The sequence below is a fragment of the Spinacia oleracea genome, chromosome 3 (genome assembly GCF_020520425.1).
Source record: "Spinacia oleracea cultivar Varoflay chromosome 3, BTI_SOV_V1, whole genome shotgun sequence".
NCBI classification, from domain to species: Eukaryota; Viridiplantae; Streptophyta; class Magnoliopsida; order Caryophyllales; family Amaranthaceae; genus Spinacia; species Spinacia oleracea.
Window position 1 is genome coordinate 23,135,035 of NC_079489.1, and position 15,243 is coordinate 23,150,277.

General features: G+C 36.6%; 2 protein-coding genes and 1 long non-coding RNA gene across 3 annotated transcripts; 1 reads left to right on the forward strand and 2 right to left on the reverse strand.

Moving 5' to 3' along the window:
- The first annotated feature begins 473 nt into the window (after positions 1 to 473).
- Positions 474 to 4,388, forward strand: LOC110798939 (isoamylase 2, chloroplastic). Its single transcript, XM_022004131.2, has 2 exons — positions 474 to 774; positions 1,545 to 4,388. The coding sequence occupies exon 2, from the start codon at positions 1,610 to 1,612 to the stop codon at positions 4,190 to 4,192; it is 2,583 nt and encodes an 860-aa protein (XP_021859823.2). The 5' UTR covers positions 474 to 774; positions 1,545 to 1,609; the 3' UTR covers positions 4,193 to 4,388.
- LOC110798940 (uncharacterized) lies at positions 4,277 to 10,047 on the reverse strand. Its single transcript, XM_022004133.2, has 4 exons — positions 8,891 to 10,047; positions 6,961 to 7,198; positions 5,192 to 5,363; positions 4,277 to 5,106 (listed from the first exon to the last, which is right to left on the reverse strand). The coding sequence occupies exons 1-4, from the start codon at positions 9,876 to 9,878 to the stop codon at positions 4,681 to 4,683; spliced, it is 1,824 nt and encodes a 607-aa protein (XP_021859825.2). The 5' UTR covers positions 9,879 to 10,047; the 3' UTR covers positions 4,277 to 4,680.
- A 3,485-nt stretch (positions 10,048 to 13,532) lies between these two features.
- On the reverse strand, positions 13,533 to 14,657 carry LOC130470718 (uncharacterized). The gene is made up of 3 exons (XR_008931441.1): positions 14,569 to 14,657; positions 14,294 to 14,435; positions 13,533 to 14,192 (listed from the first exon to the last, which is right to left on the reverse strand). It is a non-coding gene; the product is annotated as an uncharacterized lncRNA (long non-coding RNA).
- Positions 14,658 to 15,243: the final 586 nt, after the last annotated feature.

Below are 15,243 nucleotides of genomic sequence, written 5' to 3' on the forward strand. Positions count from 1 at the left end.
CGTTCATGCCCTGCCCCCCCCCCCCTTCCTCCAAGATTTTTTTTGGTTACGCCCGTGCAAAAATCTCTTTCATAATAAAAACTTATCTACTTTATTTTTTATTTTCTTTTCCTTTATATAGTACAAACTAGGATTATTTATGTATTGGAAATAAATATTGGATTATACAATATGACAAACGATTTTGGTAATATTTTAGTCAAATCGTCATTTCAATAGTAAAAACAATATTTATTCAATATTTTTGTCAAATTACTATAGCAAACATATAAAATATATATTACATAATAGGGCAAAAATAGCATATTAAATGAATAGTTAGTTAAATATTGTATAAAAAAGATGGTCAAATAATTTTTTTTTTTGAATATTCGTGTGTATACAGACCTAATCTAGTTAATACGGAGTAATAAATTCACGCTTAAAATGGTCAATGTTAATAAAATTCAACTCCTCATAAACAGAAATGGAGCAACCAATTAAGAACACAAGTAACTCTAATATTCAGGCAAATCGTACGGATCAGATGCAAAAATCTGGCTGAACCTGAATGGACCCACTCAAAGATTAATCCTTCATCTTCCCAAGAAACCATCTCATCATCACTCTCTCTCTCTCTTACGTAATCCAGCTTAGGTAACTTGCGCATTCTTCCTCCTTCCCCAAATTGAGGATTTGATGATCAAATTCAAAGAATACTGAAATGAAATGATTCTGGGCATACTCAAATTTTTCCAGATACCGAATTCAGTCACTCACTCACTCACTCGTCAGGTAAACTTATCATTGCTTAACTTTTTTTGAATACAGATTGGGGTTTTCTGTTTTCTTCTTTTCATATTTATATTGGCAAGGTTAAGTGAATTTTCAGTTAGTTGAGATGATTTGATTAAATGTAAGTTAATTGGGTTCCAATTGTTGGATACAAACCAGTACACCACTAGCGCAGACAAATCCCCACGCACAGGTTCACTGTTTAGACAATGGATCGAATTAAATCTCTAATTTTAGACAAGAGAAGAGATTGATCACTTACAAAACTGACGGATTTCATCCTAAAATCAACTGTTGATAGTGGAGTATCCCACCAATGTTATACGAAATATGTTAGTCAATCTCAATCTTATATGTTCAACCTATCTCTTTTCAACCTAGCTAAAACTGTTATACACGGGTCTTTTCTCTTAATTGATGAATTGATAAGTAAAGGAATTTCTATGAGTAACGTCATTTATGCATGATGAATAACTCCATTGATGAAATTGTTAGTAACCCCTGTTACTGTACGCCAACTAATGATGGGCACGTCACATATAAGTTTTTGTGAAGAGAGATTGAGTCTCGTGTACTCCATATGATGTATGCTCTGATGATGCAGCTCCAACATGTTTGGTAGCAGTAGCTAGAAGGTGATCATGATACTTTTTGCTAGTTTATGTGCCTATGTTTCTGGTTTGAACTTGTTGGTATAAAGTAAGAATTAGTACTTATACAGTTATCCGCCTTCTGCGAGTTTTTGGACTTACTACTTGTCTACTAAACAGGTTTAACTCAATTGTAGCATCTGTTTGAGAAACTTTGGAATTTATCTCCATTTTTGTGGAAGTCAATGGCAATGCTTGTGACATCCGTACCCGTGGGACTGTTCCAAACAATCAATACTAGTGCAGAATTATCAAGAAAGTTTGTTTGTGGTTGCATTTCGTATGATAGAAGGGATTTAAGACATGAAGGGAAAATAGGGTGGCAACATGCGTTTCGAGAAAGCTATGGTCATGCCGAAATATATCCTGTTAAGAAACTAGGTCTCCAAGCCAGCGCATTATCAAGCATCCCCCTTGAACAGGCTGAGGAAAGATTGTCAAAGTACCGTTTTAGGACTGAGAATGGTGGTCAGGTGAAGGTAGCTGTAGGGAAGAGAAGTTTAAAATATTCAGTGCATATTGAGGTTTTTCTTACTGAATTTTATGGCAACCCAGAGAAGCTGATGTTAAATTGGGGTATATATAGATCTGACTCTTTATCTTTTATTCCTCTTGAATTCCAAACCTCGGCTCCAGAGAAGGCAGTTTCTCAAATTTCTGCGAGGAAGAACTCTTTTGGTACCTACGTAGTTGAAATAGAATTTGAATCATATTTAGCCCCATTCTGTCTATCATTTGTGTTGGAATATTTAAAGGGTGCTGATTCAGAAAGTTCAGAGATAAAAAGTAACAGACAAACTAATTTCTGTGTTCCTGTTGGCTTTGCTGCTGGGCGTTCAGATCCATTGGGTGTTTCTTTTTCCAGCGATGGTAGGATGAATTTCGCTCTTGTCTCAAGAAGTGCGGAAAGTGTTATCCTGTGTTTGTTCGATGATAATGCATCAGAGAAACCTGCTTTAGAGATTGAACTGGATCCATATCTGAACCGAACTGGTTATGTCTGGCATGCATCCTTTGATAGTGTTGGACCCTTTGTGAGTTATGGCTACAGATGCAAAGGAGCTGTATTTAATGGAACAAGTAACAGAGTTATTTTAGATCCTTATGCTAAATTATTAAGGAAAAAGATTCCTGGTCTGCCTGATCTTGGAGAATTCCGTGCTATACCTTCTTTTGATTGGAGTGGTGATGTCAGTCCTGGGTTGAGCATGGAGAAATTAGTTTTTTATCGGCTAAATATAAAGCATTTTACTGGGGACAAGTCCAGTAAACTACCTGCTGATTCCTCTGGAACCTTCTCTGGTGTTACTGAAAAAGTCGAGCATTTCAAAAATCTAGGAATTAATAGTATATTGTTGGAGCCAGTGTTTCCATGCGACGAGAAAAAGGGCCCCTACTTCCCCTTCCATTATTTTTCACCAATGCAGGAATATGGACCTGAAGGTGACTCTTTATCTGCTATTAAAGCAATGAAAGAGATGGTAAAGAGAATGCATGCCAATGGAATACAGGTTTTCTTGGAAGTTGTTTTCACTCATACCACTGAAGATGGAATACTTCAACAAATTGATCCTTTATCCTATTCTTATACCGATAAGAACGGAGAATTGAGTGCCAGGTATGCTTTGAACTGTAACTATCGAACCATGCAGCAGATGATTGTTGACAGTCTCTTCTATTGGTTGACAGAGTTCCATATAGATGGATTTTGCTTCATAAATGCTTCAGATCTCTTGAAAGGCTCTTTTGGAGAGAGCTTATCTCGCCCCCTTTTAGTTGAAGCTATTTCTCATGGTACCATGCTTTCAAAAACCAAGGTAATTGCAGACTTTTGGGATCCATTTGATATGAAATACAAAGAAACCCGCTTTCCTCATTGGACAAGATGGGCCGAAATAAATACAAAATTTTCTAGTGATGTGAGAAATTTTCTGAGGGGTGAAGGACTAATAAGCAGTCTTGCAACGCGACTTTGTGGAAGCGGAGACATGTTTTCTGCTGGAAGAAGTCCAGCACAGTCCTTTAATTATGTTTCCAGAAACGTTGGTCTTCCGCTAGTCGATTTGGTTAGTTTCAGCAGCAGTGACCTTGCTTCTGAATTAAGTTGGAATTGTGGGGAAGAAGGGGCTACAGATAAGAAAATCATCCTTGAAACACGACTTAAACAAATTCGTAACTTTCTATTTATCTTATTTGTATCATTTGGTGTTCCAGTGTTAAATATGGGAGATGAGTGTGGGCAATCATCTGGTGGATCACCTTCAAAAAAGGATAGAAAGCCTTTAAATTGGAGTGCACTTAACACTGCTTTTGGTGTTCAGATGACACAGTTCATTTCATATCTGATTACTCTGAGAGAAAGGCGTAGCGATCTTCTGCAGAAGAAGAAGTTTTTGGAAGAAGAAAAGATTGATTGGTATGACAGCGATTTGTCTACACCAAAATGGGATGATCCATCAGTTAAATTCCTGGCTATGGAACTCAAGGCTGATAACAAAGGCATTCAAAGTTACAATCACATGAAGGGAAACTTGTATGCTGTCTTCAATGCCGGGGAAGATTCAGAAAATGTCATCTTACCATCACCCCCTGAGGGGATGGCTTGGGTACGACTAGTTGACACAGCTCTTTCATTTCCTGGTTTTTTCTCGTTGGATGGCATTCCCGTTCCTGAGCAAGAATCTGGCCTGATAGAGTATGAAATGAAGTCACACAGCTCTCTACTTTTTGAAGCGAGGATCCAGAATGTGAATGCTTCAGTTTTGTAGTTCTGAACTGGAAATTAGTTCTTAAAAAATAGTAATTGTGCATAAAATAAAGTGTATTAGTCATGAAATCGTCCAAATTTCTTAAAGATATAATTTTACAGCAAAGTCACTTGTAGTTGTAACAAGAGACAACGATGTAGTACCCTCAATTGTGCTGTTTGATGGTTTTGCTCAATACAGTTTTTTGTTCAATATACTTCCTTCATCCAGAATAATAGTCATTTCAACGAAATATCCTTAACAATAGTTGTGTCAAATTCGATTCTCATTTGGTTTCCATCACTTAACAAGTGTAAGTCTGATGTCTTAGGAAATCATGACCACGCCAAACAAATAAATTGGAATGCAAAATCAACTAACATAAATTAGACCAACATAAGTAGTGCTAATATACTCAAAATTATCCCTAAAAACATGGGTTTAATGATATTGATCATAGGACTATAAGAATTAGTAATGAGCTGATCAAAATAATTAAACATAGCACATTAATTTTCTGACTGCCTAAAAAATCTGCCGGATATTGTTGCCAAGACATTCAGCATTATGACCTCATCATCAACTTCAGGTTTACTTGCCCGGAACTTAGCACAACTTCGAAGCAAACAACGGAGAGATGCACAAGTATCAGCATCCAAGGGAGTATCAACTACTGCACAAAGAGCAAAGAGCCATGCACAATCATCCTTTGACAAATCACTTGCATTCTCAAACAAGCTTATACGTCTTCTCAGCAGTGCGACTCTAGTTACTGGGTCCATTGCCAGGACTGAAGATAATGTTGGACCACCTGATGTTAATTGGAGTGATGCTAACTTTTGTGAGGGCTGACTCTTGTGTTCGGGACGAGCAAATATGATTGATTCTGAGTCGACAGAAACAGCATCACTGGTATTCTCAAGGCGAGATAGAGCCTACAACCAAAATAACATAATAGGTCAAGATTGAATGTGGAAGTTAGTTTTACTGAAATCAGCGGGAAAGGTTTAATTTATTTACCAGCCTCAACTCGGAAAAATCAGCAATGAACTCATCTTCCCATGGCCTCAACGGAAGAAGGTGTGAAGGGCACTCCTCGATATCAGGAATTCCGGGCATGTAAACACTCTGATCCTTAACTTTAATATTAAGCTTGGCAACCTTGACTTTTGGAATTCGCTTTGCTTCCCACCTAAGTAAAATGACAATTTAATCTTTCAGTTCAAAGAAGACTAACTAAAACATTAACAGGGTTTCTAATAAAGGATAATCAATTATTTTCTTCTCTTTTAATTTTATAGAAGTATAATTGTTAAGAGCTTCTAACCTGCAGCAATATAGCAGAGAGAGATCTTTTAAAGCAAGATTAATTGTTATGCTGTTTTCTTTTCCAGTGGCATGTAAACATACTTCTGAAGTAATAATAACAGAATTACTTTTTGTTTAAGCATCTTTCTTCTTGCATATAATGCACTAACTTTCTCCCAACACTTCTTATAAGGATATAGTTTTAACCCTAATGCAGTCTCCAGTGATAAAACCTTGATTTTGTTAAAAATCTTGTGGTTTTGTATTTAACAAAAAACTTACTATTTATTGTCCAAAAGTTAGGTACTTGCACACCTTTCTTCCCAATCAAATAACTTGTTTCCTAAACATATATGGTCAAGGTCATCCATTATCACACAGGACACATCCAAATCAATAAACACCGCAGACAAGCAAGTCCAAGTAGAGATGCCCAAGTGCATATCCGATTCACATTCACGCATGGATCACAGAGCTTTTAATAGGAAACTGCAGTTATGCCGAACTTGGAGAATATTTTTACAAGTGAGAACAGGAAGGCTAAAAATGGAATGTATCAGAATAATTATGGCCTAGTGCCACCTCAAAAGGGGAAGCATGCTTCATATTTATTACTAGCTGTATACAAGTATACCCAAGTTAAATGCGTGATTTGGATTCTGACTGGAATCTACAGAAAGGTAGTACACTTCCAATAAAAGCAAAGCTTCACTTTCAGCTACTTGTTATATAAAATGGGGCACAAGCATTCGGTGAATGCAGGATTAGGCTGGGTAGAATCAGCAGAAAGATAGTAAACTCCAACAAAAGCCTCAGTTTCTATTTACTAGAATTATACAATAGCTCACATCTGGTTTCCCCCCTTACTCCCACCCCAAGTCTTAAACATCTACTTTCAATATATACTTTATCATTTCTGGTTCATGTTAGTTGATTTGGATTTCTTTCCAGTACATTGTTTACAGATCATACTTCTGCCACCAATTACTACGTACTGTAGTATTTACAACAAAATTGGAGCAGTTACTAAGAAGTAGACTTTGTACTCAATTGATTTGCATATGATGCTTTCTCATATATGATGTACTACATTCTCCTCTTGTTATACGTATTTATTGTTTAATACATATGTAAAACAGAGTATTTTACAAAAATGCTAAGAAATTGCCAAGTGCATAAACTTAAACGCACATTTCAGACAGCCAAAATTGGACAACTAGCGTAAAAGCTGGGCTTGGAGGAGATATTGAGTTTTTTGCGCCGCAATGTTAACAACAAAAGTTAGAATTTCTCAATGAACAAGAATAAAGACTACGTGTAATTTTTTTACAACAAGAAAGTACTTGCACCATAATTCAAAAATTAGAGAATATGGCAAATATAGACGTGCACATTGATATAAATGTTGATGAATGAGGCATCAGCAAGGAAAGAAATTAAAAAAAACAGAGCAAAGTAGCATAGAAGTCCATGAAGTATACCTGACACGCCTCAGGTATTCTAATCCATCTTCTGGTGACCCAGATTCAAAATCTGGTTCACCTTGAACCTTAAAAGCAGGTCTATGCATGCTCTCATATTCATCATCACTCTCTTCACCTTCACTCCACTCCCCTATCAAATCATCACCATCCTTGCCACTATTGTCACCCTCACAAGTAAAATTTGAGGAACTAACATATTCTGCATCACAACTCACATTTCCTGAACAAAATTCTCCTGAAAGACATCATAAAGCTTAGCAACTCTATTCTAAACTGTCAACGGATTCGATATCCCATGGTTGCAGACTTGCAAAAGAGAATAACAATGAGACTAAAAAAATTAATCTGCAATCACTCCATAACAAAGAATTCAAACAATGTGAATGTCAAAGCATAACACTCACTATCAGATTTTATTCACATGTTGCACCATGCTACACTGTTACTCACAAACAAGTTCTATACAGAAAGAACACGTGGTCATCTACAAAACTATCCCACAAACTACACTATATACCAGCGGTATACACAACTCGAACTAGACACTATCAACTTTGGACAAGTAATCAGGCACCAAGATCAAATGTCAATTGATCAGGCTTTAGCAGTTAGTAGCTATCTTCTTTCTGTAGACAAAAATGGTTGGATTATTGAATCTTCCCCTTGCAGCAGCCACACCTGTGACAATAGAAATTGATCCTGACACAGTCAGAGAGGAACACCAAAGCAGATAACTCAGACTACTAATGGAATAATGCCCCATCCCCTTACTGATTAAAGAGATTAAGCTGCATAAAGTATCAGAGAGGGTAAGTGTGAAAGAAAATTTTGAAGGTAGAATGAGAAATAAGAGTTGAGGGCCATAGGATTATTGAAGTATGACTCATAATCCAACCAAGAAAATACAGGACAATGATTGAGGAAAGCAAATGGAAGATCAACCGAAAATACCCTCTTCTAATTGCTGGGAGGAGAAGAAAATGACATGGAGGAGATCAGGAGATGGAAAGAAAATAATATCTCAAGCATCGAAATCTCCTCCCCCCCCCCCCCCCCCCCCCAAACAAATCACCCCCCGGCAACCCAAAACAAGGCCTGGCGATATGATCCAAGAAAAGAAGATCAAGCCAGAAAGCAGAAACAGGTAGTATTGAAGCCATGTGCATCTTGATGCAACCAAATGTGAAGCCAATTTATTCAACACTACATACTCAACCCGGCCCAAGTCATGTTAGAATAGAAGGAGTAACAGGCTCATGTTAGGTGTTCATGGTCTTCATTCTATACGTTAGCCAATCAGGAATCCCTCCAACATAAACTGTACAGGCCAACTAAGACGAAAATAAACTGAAAAGGGCTTAAAGAGGCAAACAAAAAGGGTGTAAGTATTTTGCAAGAGTAAATTTTCTGCATGCAAAACTACCATTATGATATTTCATAATTGGAGTTTCACAAATAAAATTTCAAATACGTTGGCCACACCTTAGCAGATTTTTTTTTTTTTTGGAAAGAGTACACTGATAGTTAATAATGACAAAAAACCTACGCAAATGAAATCAAGTACCCAAAGAAATATTAACACCACCATTTCCTACCAGTTGGGGAAGTAAAGCTCTATTGGACTTAAAAAACCACAATATCGTTTACACTTTCGCATAGACGATTCAAATAACACAATGGTGTCTCACTCTTCACTACATATGCAAAACTTTAACACTCAACCATACAAAAACACTCAAATTCCATAGGTAAGCAGTGGCAACATCACTCGATCATTCAAGAAAGCATTCAACAGTGACTTCAAGATTGAACTTAACAAAATAATCCAAATTTGCAACATAAGACCAACAAACATAGTTCAAGAAAGCATGATAAAGTATCATTGAAGGACAGAATTTAAAGATCATATGGGCAATTGAGAATATACCCATAGTTCCTCGGTTACTGAAGTTTGGAACAGTTGAGCAAGAAGCGCCCAGAAACCCGTCATTGTTACAATTCTTCTTGCCGCCACCAGCTTGTTGATGCTGACAACTACCCAATGCAACATACTCCTTCTTCACAGTCGCAGAAAATCCATTGTAAATCTCATTCCAAAACTTCCTCTGGCCTTTAAAGTTCACATACCTCATTTCCTCCATATCTTTCCTTGAGTACACAGACTTCCTCTTCCCCTTATTTGAATCCCCAGCAACACAACCAGTGTTGTTTCTTGGATTACCCTTCTTCCCCCCATTTCGATTTCGCTTCCATTCAACATCTGTCATCGGAACATCAGTTCCTCCAACCCCCAGAAGCAGTGTTCCATCAATCATCTCAATCTTCAATGAACTTGCCGAGTCTCCGCCCTTAACAAATTTCTGCAAAAACCCATTGAAATTCTCGGATTTTTTTTCATATTCCAATTGCACAATCTCACTTACAGCAGTTCCCGATGAATTTTCAGATGAAACCTGAGTGGGATTTTCATTTTTATTTCCAAGAAATTCATCAATTTCTTCAAAACGCTTATCAATTTTCTCCAATTCAGATTGATGGACTTCATCTTTACCATCAAGAATCAACAGTTCATCCTTCGAATCCGTACCCAGTTGCAACATGTCAGAAAAATTCTCAGAATCTTGAAGAACTTCATCAGTTATACCACCCTCGTCAGAAAGAGAGCGATTCAGAGTATCCAACTTCGCCTTCTTGGGGGATTGTTCAGCTGAAGAATCATTTTTCTGGATTTCAGTAACACCCACTTCAAGAATCAAGGGTTCCGCTTCAAAAGAAGGAAGGGGTGAGAGTGTGGGAGTTGGGTTTTGTGAAATGATGGTTTCATGATCAAGAGGAGGAGAGACCATGTCAGTGATTCTTCGTTTGTGGGAAAGAGGGGAGGTTTCAGAAGATGGAAATGGGGATTCTTCCGCCATTATAGCACTGCTCGGAATCACAGAACGAGGAGAGAGCAAAGGAGAGTTTTGTGGAAGTTTAAGAGACGGTTTAACGGGAAATATTGATGGATGAAAGTGGAAAGGAATGAGATTTAGGGAGGGTTTTATAAGGAGGGACTTCGAAGTTTAAGAATGACGGGCTTTGTGTTTTTGAGTACAACGACGGATTATGAGGACGCGTTCGATATATTTTGTGACTTAATATAATCAAATAAATTAATTGATAAAAAGTCATATAACATCTACATAAATATTTAAATTTAATAATTACGTAGTACATAACAATGGTAGTATACAAACTTTTAGAAAAGACAGTCTTACATGAAAAACCGCCTTGTTGTCACCTTATTGCCACGTCATTACTGATGTCAGCCTAATATCAACTTTGTTTTTATTTTATTTTCTGAAAATATATAATACCAATTTTCATTTCTCTCTCCTCACAACTCTCGGTTTCTCTCTCTCTCCTCAAAACTCTCGATTTCTCTCTCTCTCCTCAAAACACCTGCCTCTTTCTCTCTCCTCAAAATTAGTTCCATGCCCACCACCACCAAGAGGTGGTCCACAAAGGTGCGATGGCGGTGAGCGGCTACTGGCACCGAGCAAGGAGGCGCGCGGTGGTGAAACGAGATCTAATGGTTTATCGTGGCTCGTGGCGGTGGTTGCGGATGTGAATGAGGCGACGGCGACCAGCGAAGTCTGTTTAGCAGCGGGAGATCCTGGTGGCCGGCAGGATGGGGAAGCGAGAACCAGAGCGATCTGGTGATGAAATCGCCGCCTCTCCTTCTCGATTCTCAAATTTCGAAGGCGGCGGAGAACGGTGGTGGCGAACCCGTACTCGCGGCCTGCGAGCAAGGAGAGATCGAAGCAACGAGGTACTTCCATCTCTCTCCTCCATTTTCCTTCTTCTTCTTGTTTTAGGTTTTTTAATTTTCAGCTTTTTTATTAATGTTGTTGATTTTAGAAATTAGGTTTTTGAATTTTCTTTTTTACTTTTGTAGATCTCATCGGAGGTGGCGGTGAGACACTACTTTCGCCGTCGATGATGGAGAAAGAGGTGGAGAAAGATTATGCGACGAAGGAGAGAGTGAGAGTCGTGGGGAAGAGAGGCGGCGACTAGCCTCCTCGAGTCCTCGGCGATTACGATGTTGCCTGTGCAGCAGGGCATGGACCTTCTTGCGGTGGCTGCGCTAGTCGGAGTTGGACTTTCGGCGGGAGAATCATCAATGCGGTGGTGGAGATCTCGGTCTTGCGGTGGCTGCGCTAGTCCCTGCTGGTGGCTGCGACGCGAACGAAGGGAAGCTGGGCCTCGCAAGGGTTGACGGTCCCGACGAATTTTGTTGTTGTTATTTAAATTAGTTTTCGTTTCAGTTAAAGACTATGGTTATTTTAGCTATAATTTATATGGAGTATTCTTTTAGTTAAAGAATAATGTTTATTAGTAATGAAATTTTCGTTTTAGTTAAAAAGTACTTCATTTTAGTTAAAAATAATCCTATTTTAGTTATAAACTTTTATTGTTTTTGTTACATATTTTGCTTTAGTTGAGAATAATGATGTTTAAGTTACACATTATTTTTTTAGTTAAGGTTAATTTGTTTTAGTTTAGAATAATGATGTTTTAGTTAAAAGTTATTTTGTTTTAGTTAAGAATTTTTTTGCTTAACTAATTGGTTCAAATGCTTAACTTATTAGTTCAATTGATTAACTAATTGGTTTCATTGCTTAACTAATTGGTTCAAATGCTTAACTAATTAGTTCGATTGATTAACTAATTAATTCCAGTGCTTAACTAATTCGTTTCATTGCTTAACTAATTGATTTTTGGGCTTAACCAATTGAATTTTAGGCTTAAATAAATATTAGGATTAACTAATTGAATATTAAACTTAACTAATTGGTTCAAATGCTTAACTAATTGAATTTCAACGTTTCACTAATTGATTTAATTGCTTAACTAATTGGTACAAAACTAAACTAATTGAATCTTGGGCTTAACTAATTGAATTTTAGGCTTATGATTTTATTGTACTTAGTTATGCTTTTATTGCATTTAGGAATAACAACTGCTTTTGGGTGGGTGGTGGGTGTTGTGGTGGTGGTCACTGGTCAGGTGGTCGTTGTTTCCCCTGTTTCAGAATATTTGGCAACATAGGCAGTCGTTTTTTTTTATTTTAGTTTCACATTTGTTGTATTTATTATGAATAATATTGTTTTAGTTAAGGATAATTTTGTTTTAGTTGAGAATAAATTCGTTTTAGTTAAGGTGAAATTTGTTTTAGTTACGAATATTTTCGTTTTTGTTATGATAATTTCGTTTTAGTTTTGTCATTGTTTTAGTTAAGAAATATTGGTTTTAAGTTAAACTTTTGTTATATTTAGTTATGCAATATGATAATTTATATATACCATTTAGTTATATATTTTTCGAGTTTCAGATAACGGATTACAGGCTTTAGTTAAGATACAACATTTCAAGCAATAGAATCGGCAATGGAATCGGTTAGTTAAGCAATATAATTAATTAGTTAAGTAATCGAATCAATTAATTGAGCATTGAAACTAATTAGTTATGCGATGAAACCAATTAGTTAAGCAATGAAATTCAATTAGCTAAGCAATGCAGCCAAAAGTTAAACATAGAAACCAAATAGTTAAGTAATAAAATCAATTAGTTAAGCATTGTAACTAATTAGTTAAACATTAGAATCTATTAGTTATCAATGGATTCAATTAGCTAAGAACTGGATCCAAATAGTTAAGTAGTGAAACCAATTAGTTAAGCATTAAAACTAAGTAGTTAATTAAGCAATGAAACCAATTAGTTAAGCGATGAAATCCAATTAGTTAAGCGATGAAATCCAATTAGTTAAGCAATGCAGCCAATTAGTTAAACATAGAAACCAAATAGTTAAGCATTGTAACTAATTAGTTAAACATAGTAACTAATTAGTTAATCAATGGAACTAATTAGTTAAACATTAGAACCGATTAGTTTATTAACGGAATCAATTAGTTAAGCACTGGATCCAAATAGTTAAGTAATAAAACCAATTAGTTAAGCATTGAAACTAATTGGTTAAGCAATGAAACCAATTAGTTAAGCAAAGAAATCCAATTATTTAAGCAATGCAGCCAATTAGTTAAACATAGAAACCAAATAGTTAAGCAATATAATCAATTAGTTAAGCATTGTAACTAATTAGTTAAGTAATGGAATTAAATAGTTAAAGATTAGAACCGATTAGTTAAGCAATGTAACCAATTAGTTAAGCAATGAAACTAATAAGTTTACGGATTTAAAGAAAGTATTTGTTAAACCTGAAATTCCATTAGTTAAGTCATGGAACCAATTAGTTAAGTCTGAAATTCAATTAGTTAACCAACGGAACCAATTAGTTAAGCAACGAAACCAACTAGTTAAGCGAAACCAATTAGTTATGATTTCAGAAGTTTTAATTACGTATTTCTAAGTTTAGTTAAGATTTTATAAGGTTTAGTTAAGAATAATCATGTTTAAGTTAATATTAAATTTGTGTTAGTTAAGAATAATTTCAATTTAGTTTTCTTAACTAAAACGAAAGTATTTTTAACTAATTATAACAAAAGTATAACTAATATGCAAAAACAAAATATTGAAACTAAACTATTTATTTTCATAACTAAATATGAGAAAATTACCACTAAATCATTACAATTTTTAACAAAATATAAATATAAAATAATTAATGCAATAATAATTGGACAATCAGAGTAATCACACTTGCGAACATTCTTCATCAATGGTGAAATGAAAATTCCCATCACACTCAAATCAATGGCCCTGCATATTTGAAGAAACTCGCCGCCCTTCCTTGCGACGCCTCATCCGACCACCCAAAGTCGCCGCCCTTCCTTGCGACTCCTCATCCGACCACCCAAAGTCGCCGCCCTTTCTCGCAAAACCCAGCCACACCTCCACCGCCGAAACTCGCCGCCCTTTCTCGCAGAACCAAGCCACACCTCCACCTCCGCCACCTCCACCACCGCAACCGCAACTAATCAGAGGCAAAAAAAACCTAAAATCAAAAACCTAAATTCACCTAAATTAATTTCAAAAATTAATTTGAAAAATGAAAACCTAAAATAACTGAAGAATAGAGGAGAGATGAAGGAGAGAGATGAAAGAGTTACCTAATTCCGAGACAACGGCGCTGCCGTCCTCGCCATTTTCAGTTCCACCAACCTAACCACCACCGCCGTGGATTCCGTCGCGAAGCGATTTCGCTTCACTCTTCATATTCCTTCTTCAGCCTCCCCACCAAAGACGTTGAAAAAAATCAACAAAATTTATCAAAAACCTAACTAAGTGAAGAATAGTGAAGGAGAGACTTGGATAGAGATTGAAGAATTACCTCAACGGCGACCTAACTTCCGCAGTTTTCCGATCTACATCGAGCGCCGCTACTCCGTGTGGATCTAGGTCTTGCGTCGCCGTCGGCATCTGAAAACCTACTTCATCACTGTTGCTTCGCCACTATTTCAACGGTGGTGTGGCTGCGATGGAAGGAGGAAGAGAAGAGAGAGAAAATGAGGTGGGAAGAGGAGAAGAGAGAAAAGAGAAACCAAAGAGAAGATGAAGAATAGCGTATTGCAGGAGAAGAATGAAGGAGAGAGAAAAAATATCTACTTATACTGCGCGTGAGGCCACGCGCGCGTGGTTGACTCACTCGGTCTTTCCTACACGCGCCCGTAGGGCGGTCCTACCGAAAAGCTGCTGATGGTAGTATATAGAATATTTTATATAGCCTCTATTATATCACTGCGATTTACAACCCTTCTTCAACAGAGGGTCTATTGATCTGTTGTAGCTGTAATAAATATGATTCGAAGATTGGCCTCCTTCTTTTATCCCGAACAAATCTTTCTCGAAGAAACAAACTAAATTAAATTAAACATACAAAATATGACTAGAATCAAACCCACTATATGGTACTTACTAAACTGAAAATATGTAGTTTTATTGAGATCAAACACAAAAACAAAACAAAATTGGAGATAAAGGGTCGAAAATAACCTAATTTTCGAGGGAAATTGGTTATTTTCGGCCTAAAAAAAACCAGAATTTTTGTAAATCCTAAAAAGAGAAGGAAAAGAGAGATAAATTTGTTGTATCTGTCGTCAGTTTTTGAGAATTATGCTTTCGGTATTCAAAATAACATTATTTTAGGGAGTATTAAAAATGACTAATTTTACTTTATTTGTTCAGTAGATGTCCTGTGTGTTATAACGGATGCAAAGAAAGAATAAATAACGTAATAAAGAACGCAGAGAATTTAACGTGGTTCACTAACAATGTGTTAGC

Excerpts from the sequence above, each read along its gene's own strand:
- LOC110798939 (XM_022004131.2), top strand. The coding sequence starts at position 1,610 with ATGGCAATGCTTGTGACATCCGTACCCGTGGGACTGTTCCAAACAATC.
- LOC110798940 (XM_022004133.2), bottom strand. The coding sequence starts at position 9,878 with ATGGCGGAAGAATCCCCATTTCCATCTTCTGAAACCTCCCCTCTTTCC. Across the intron at positions 7,199-8,890 it reads CAGTAACCGAGGAACTATGG|GAGAATTTTGTTCAGGAAAT; the intron begins GTATATTCTCAA and ends GATGTCTTTCAG. Across the intron at positions 5,364-6,960 it reads GAATACCTGAGGCGTGTCAG|GTGGGAAGCAAAGCGAATTC; the intron begins GTATACTTCATG and ends CATTTTACTTAG.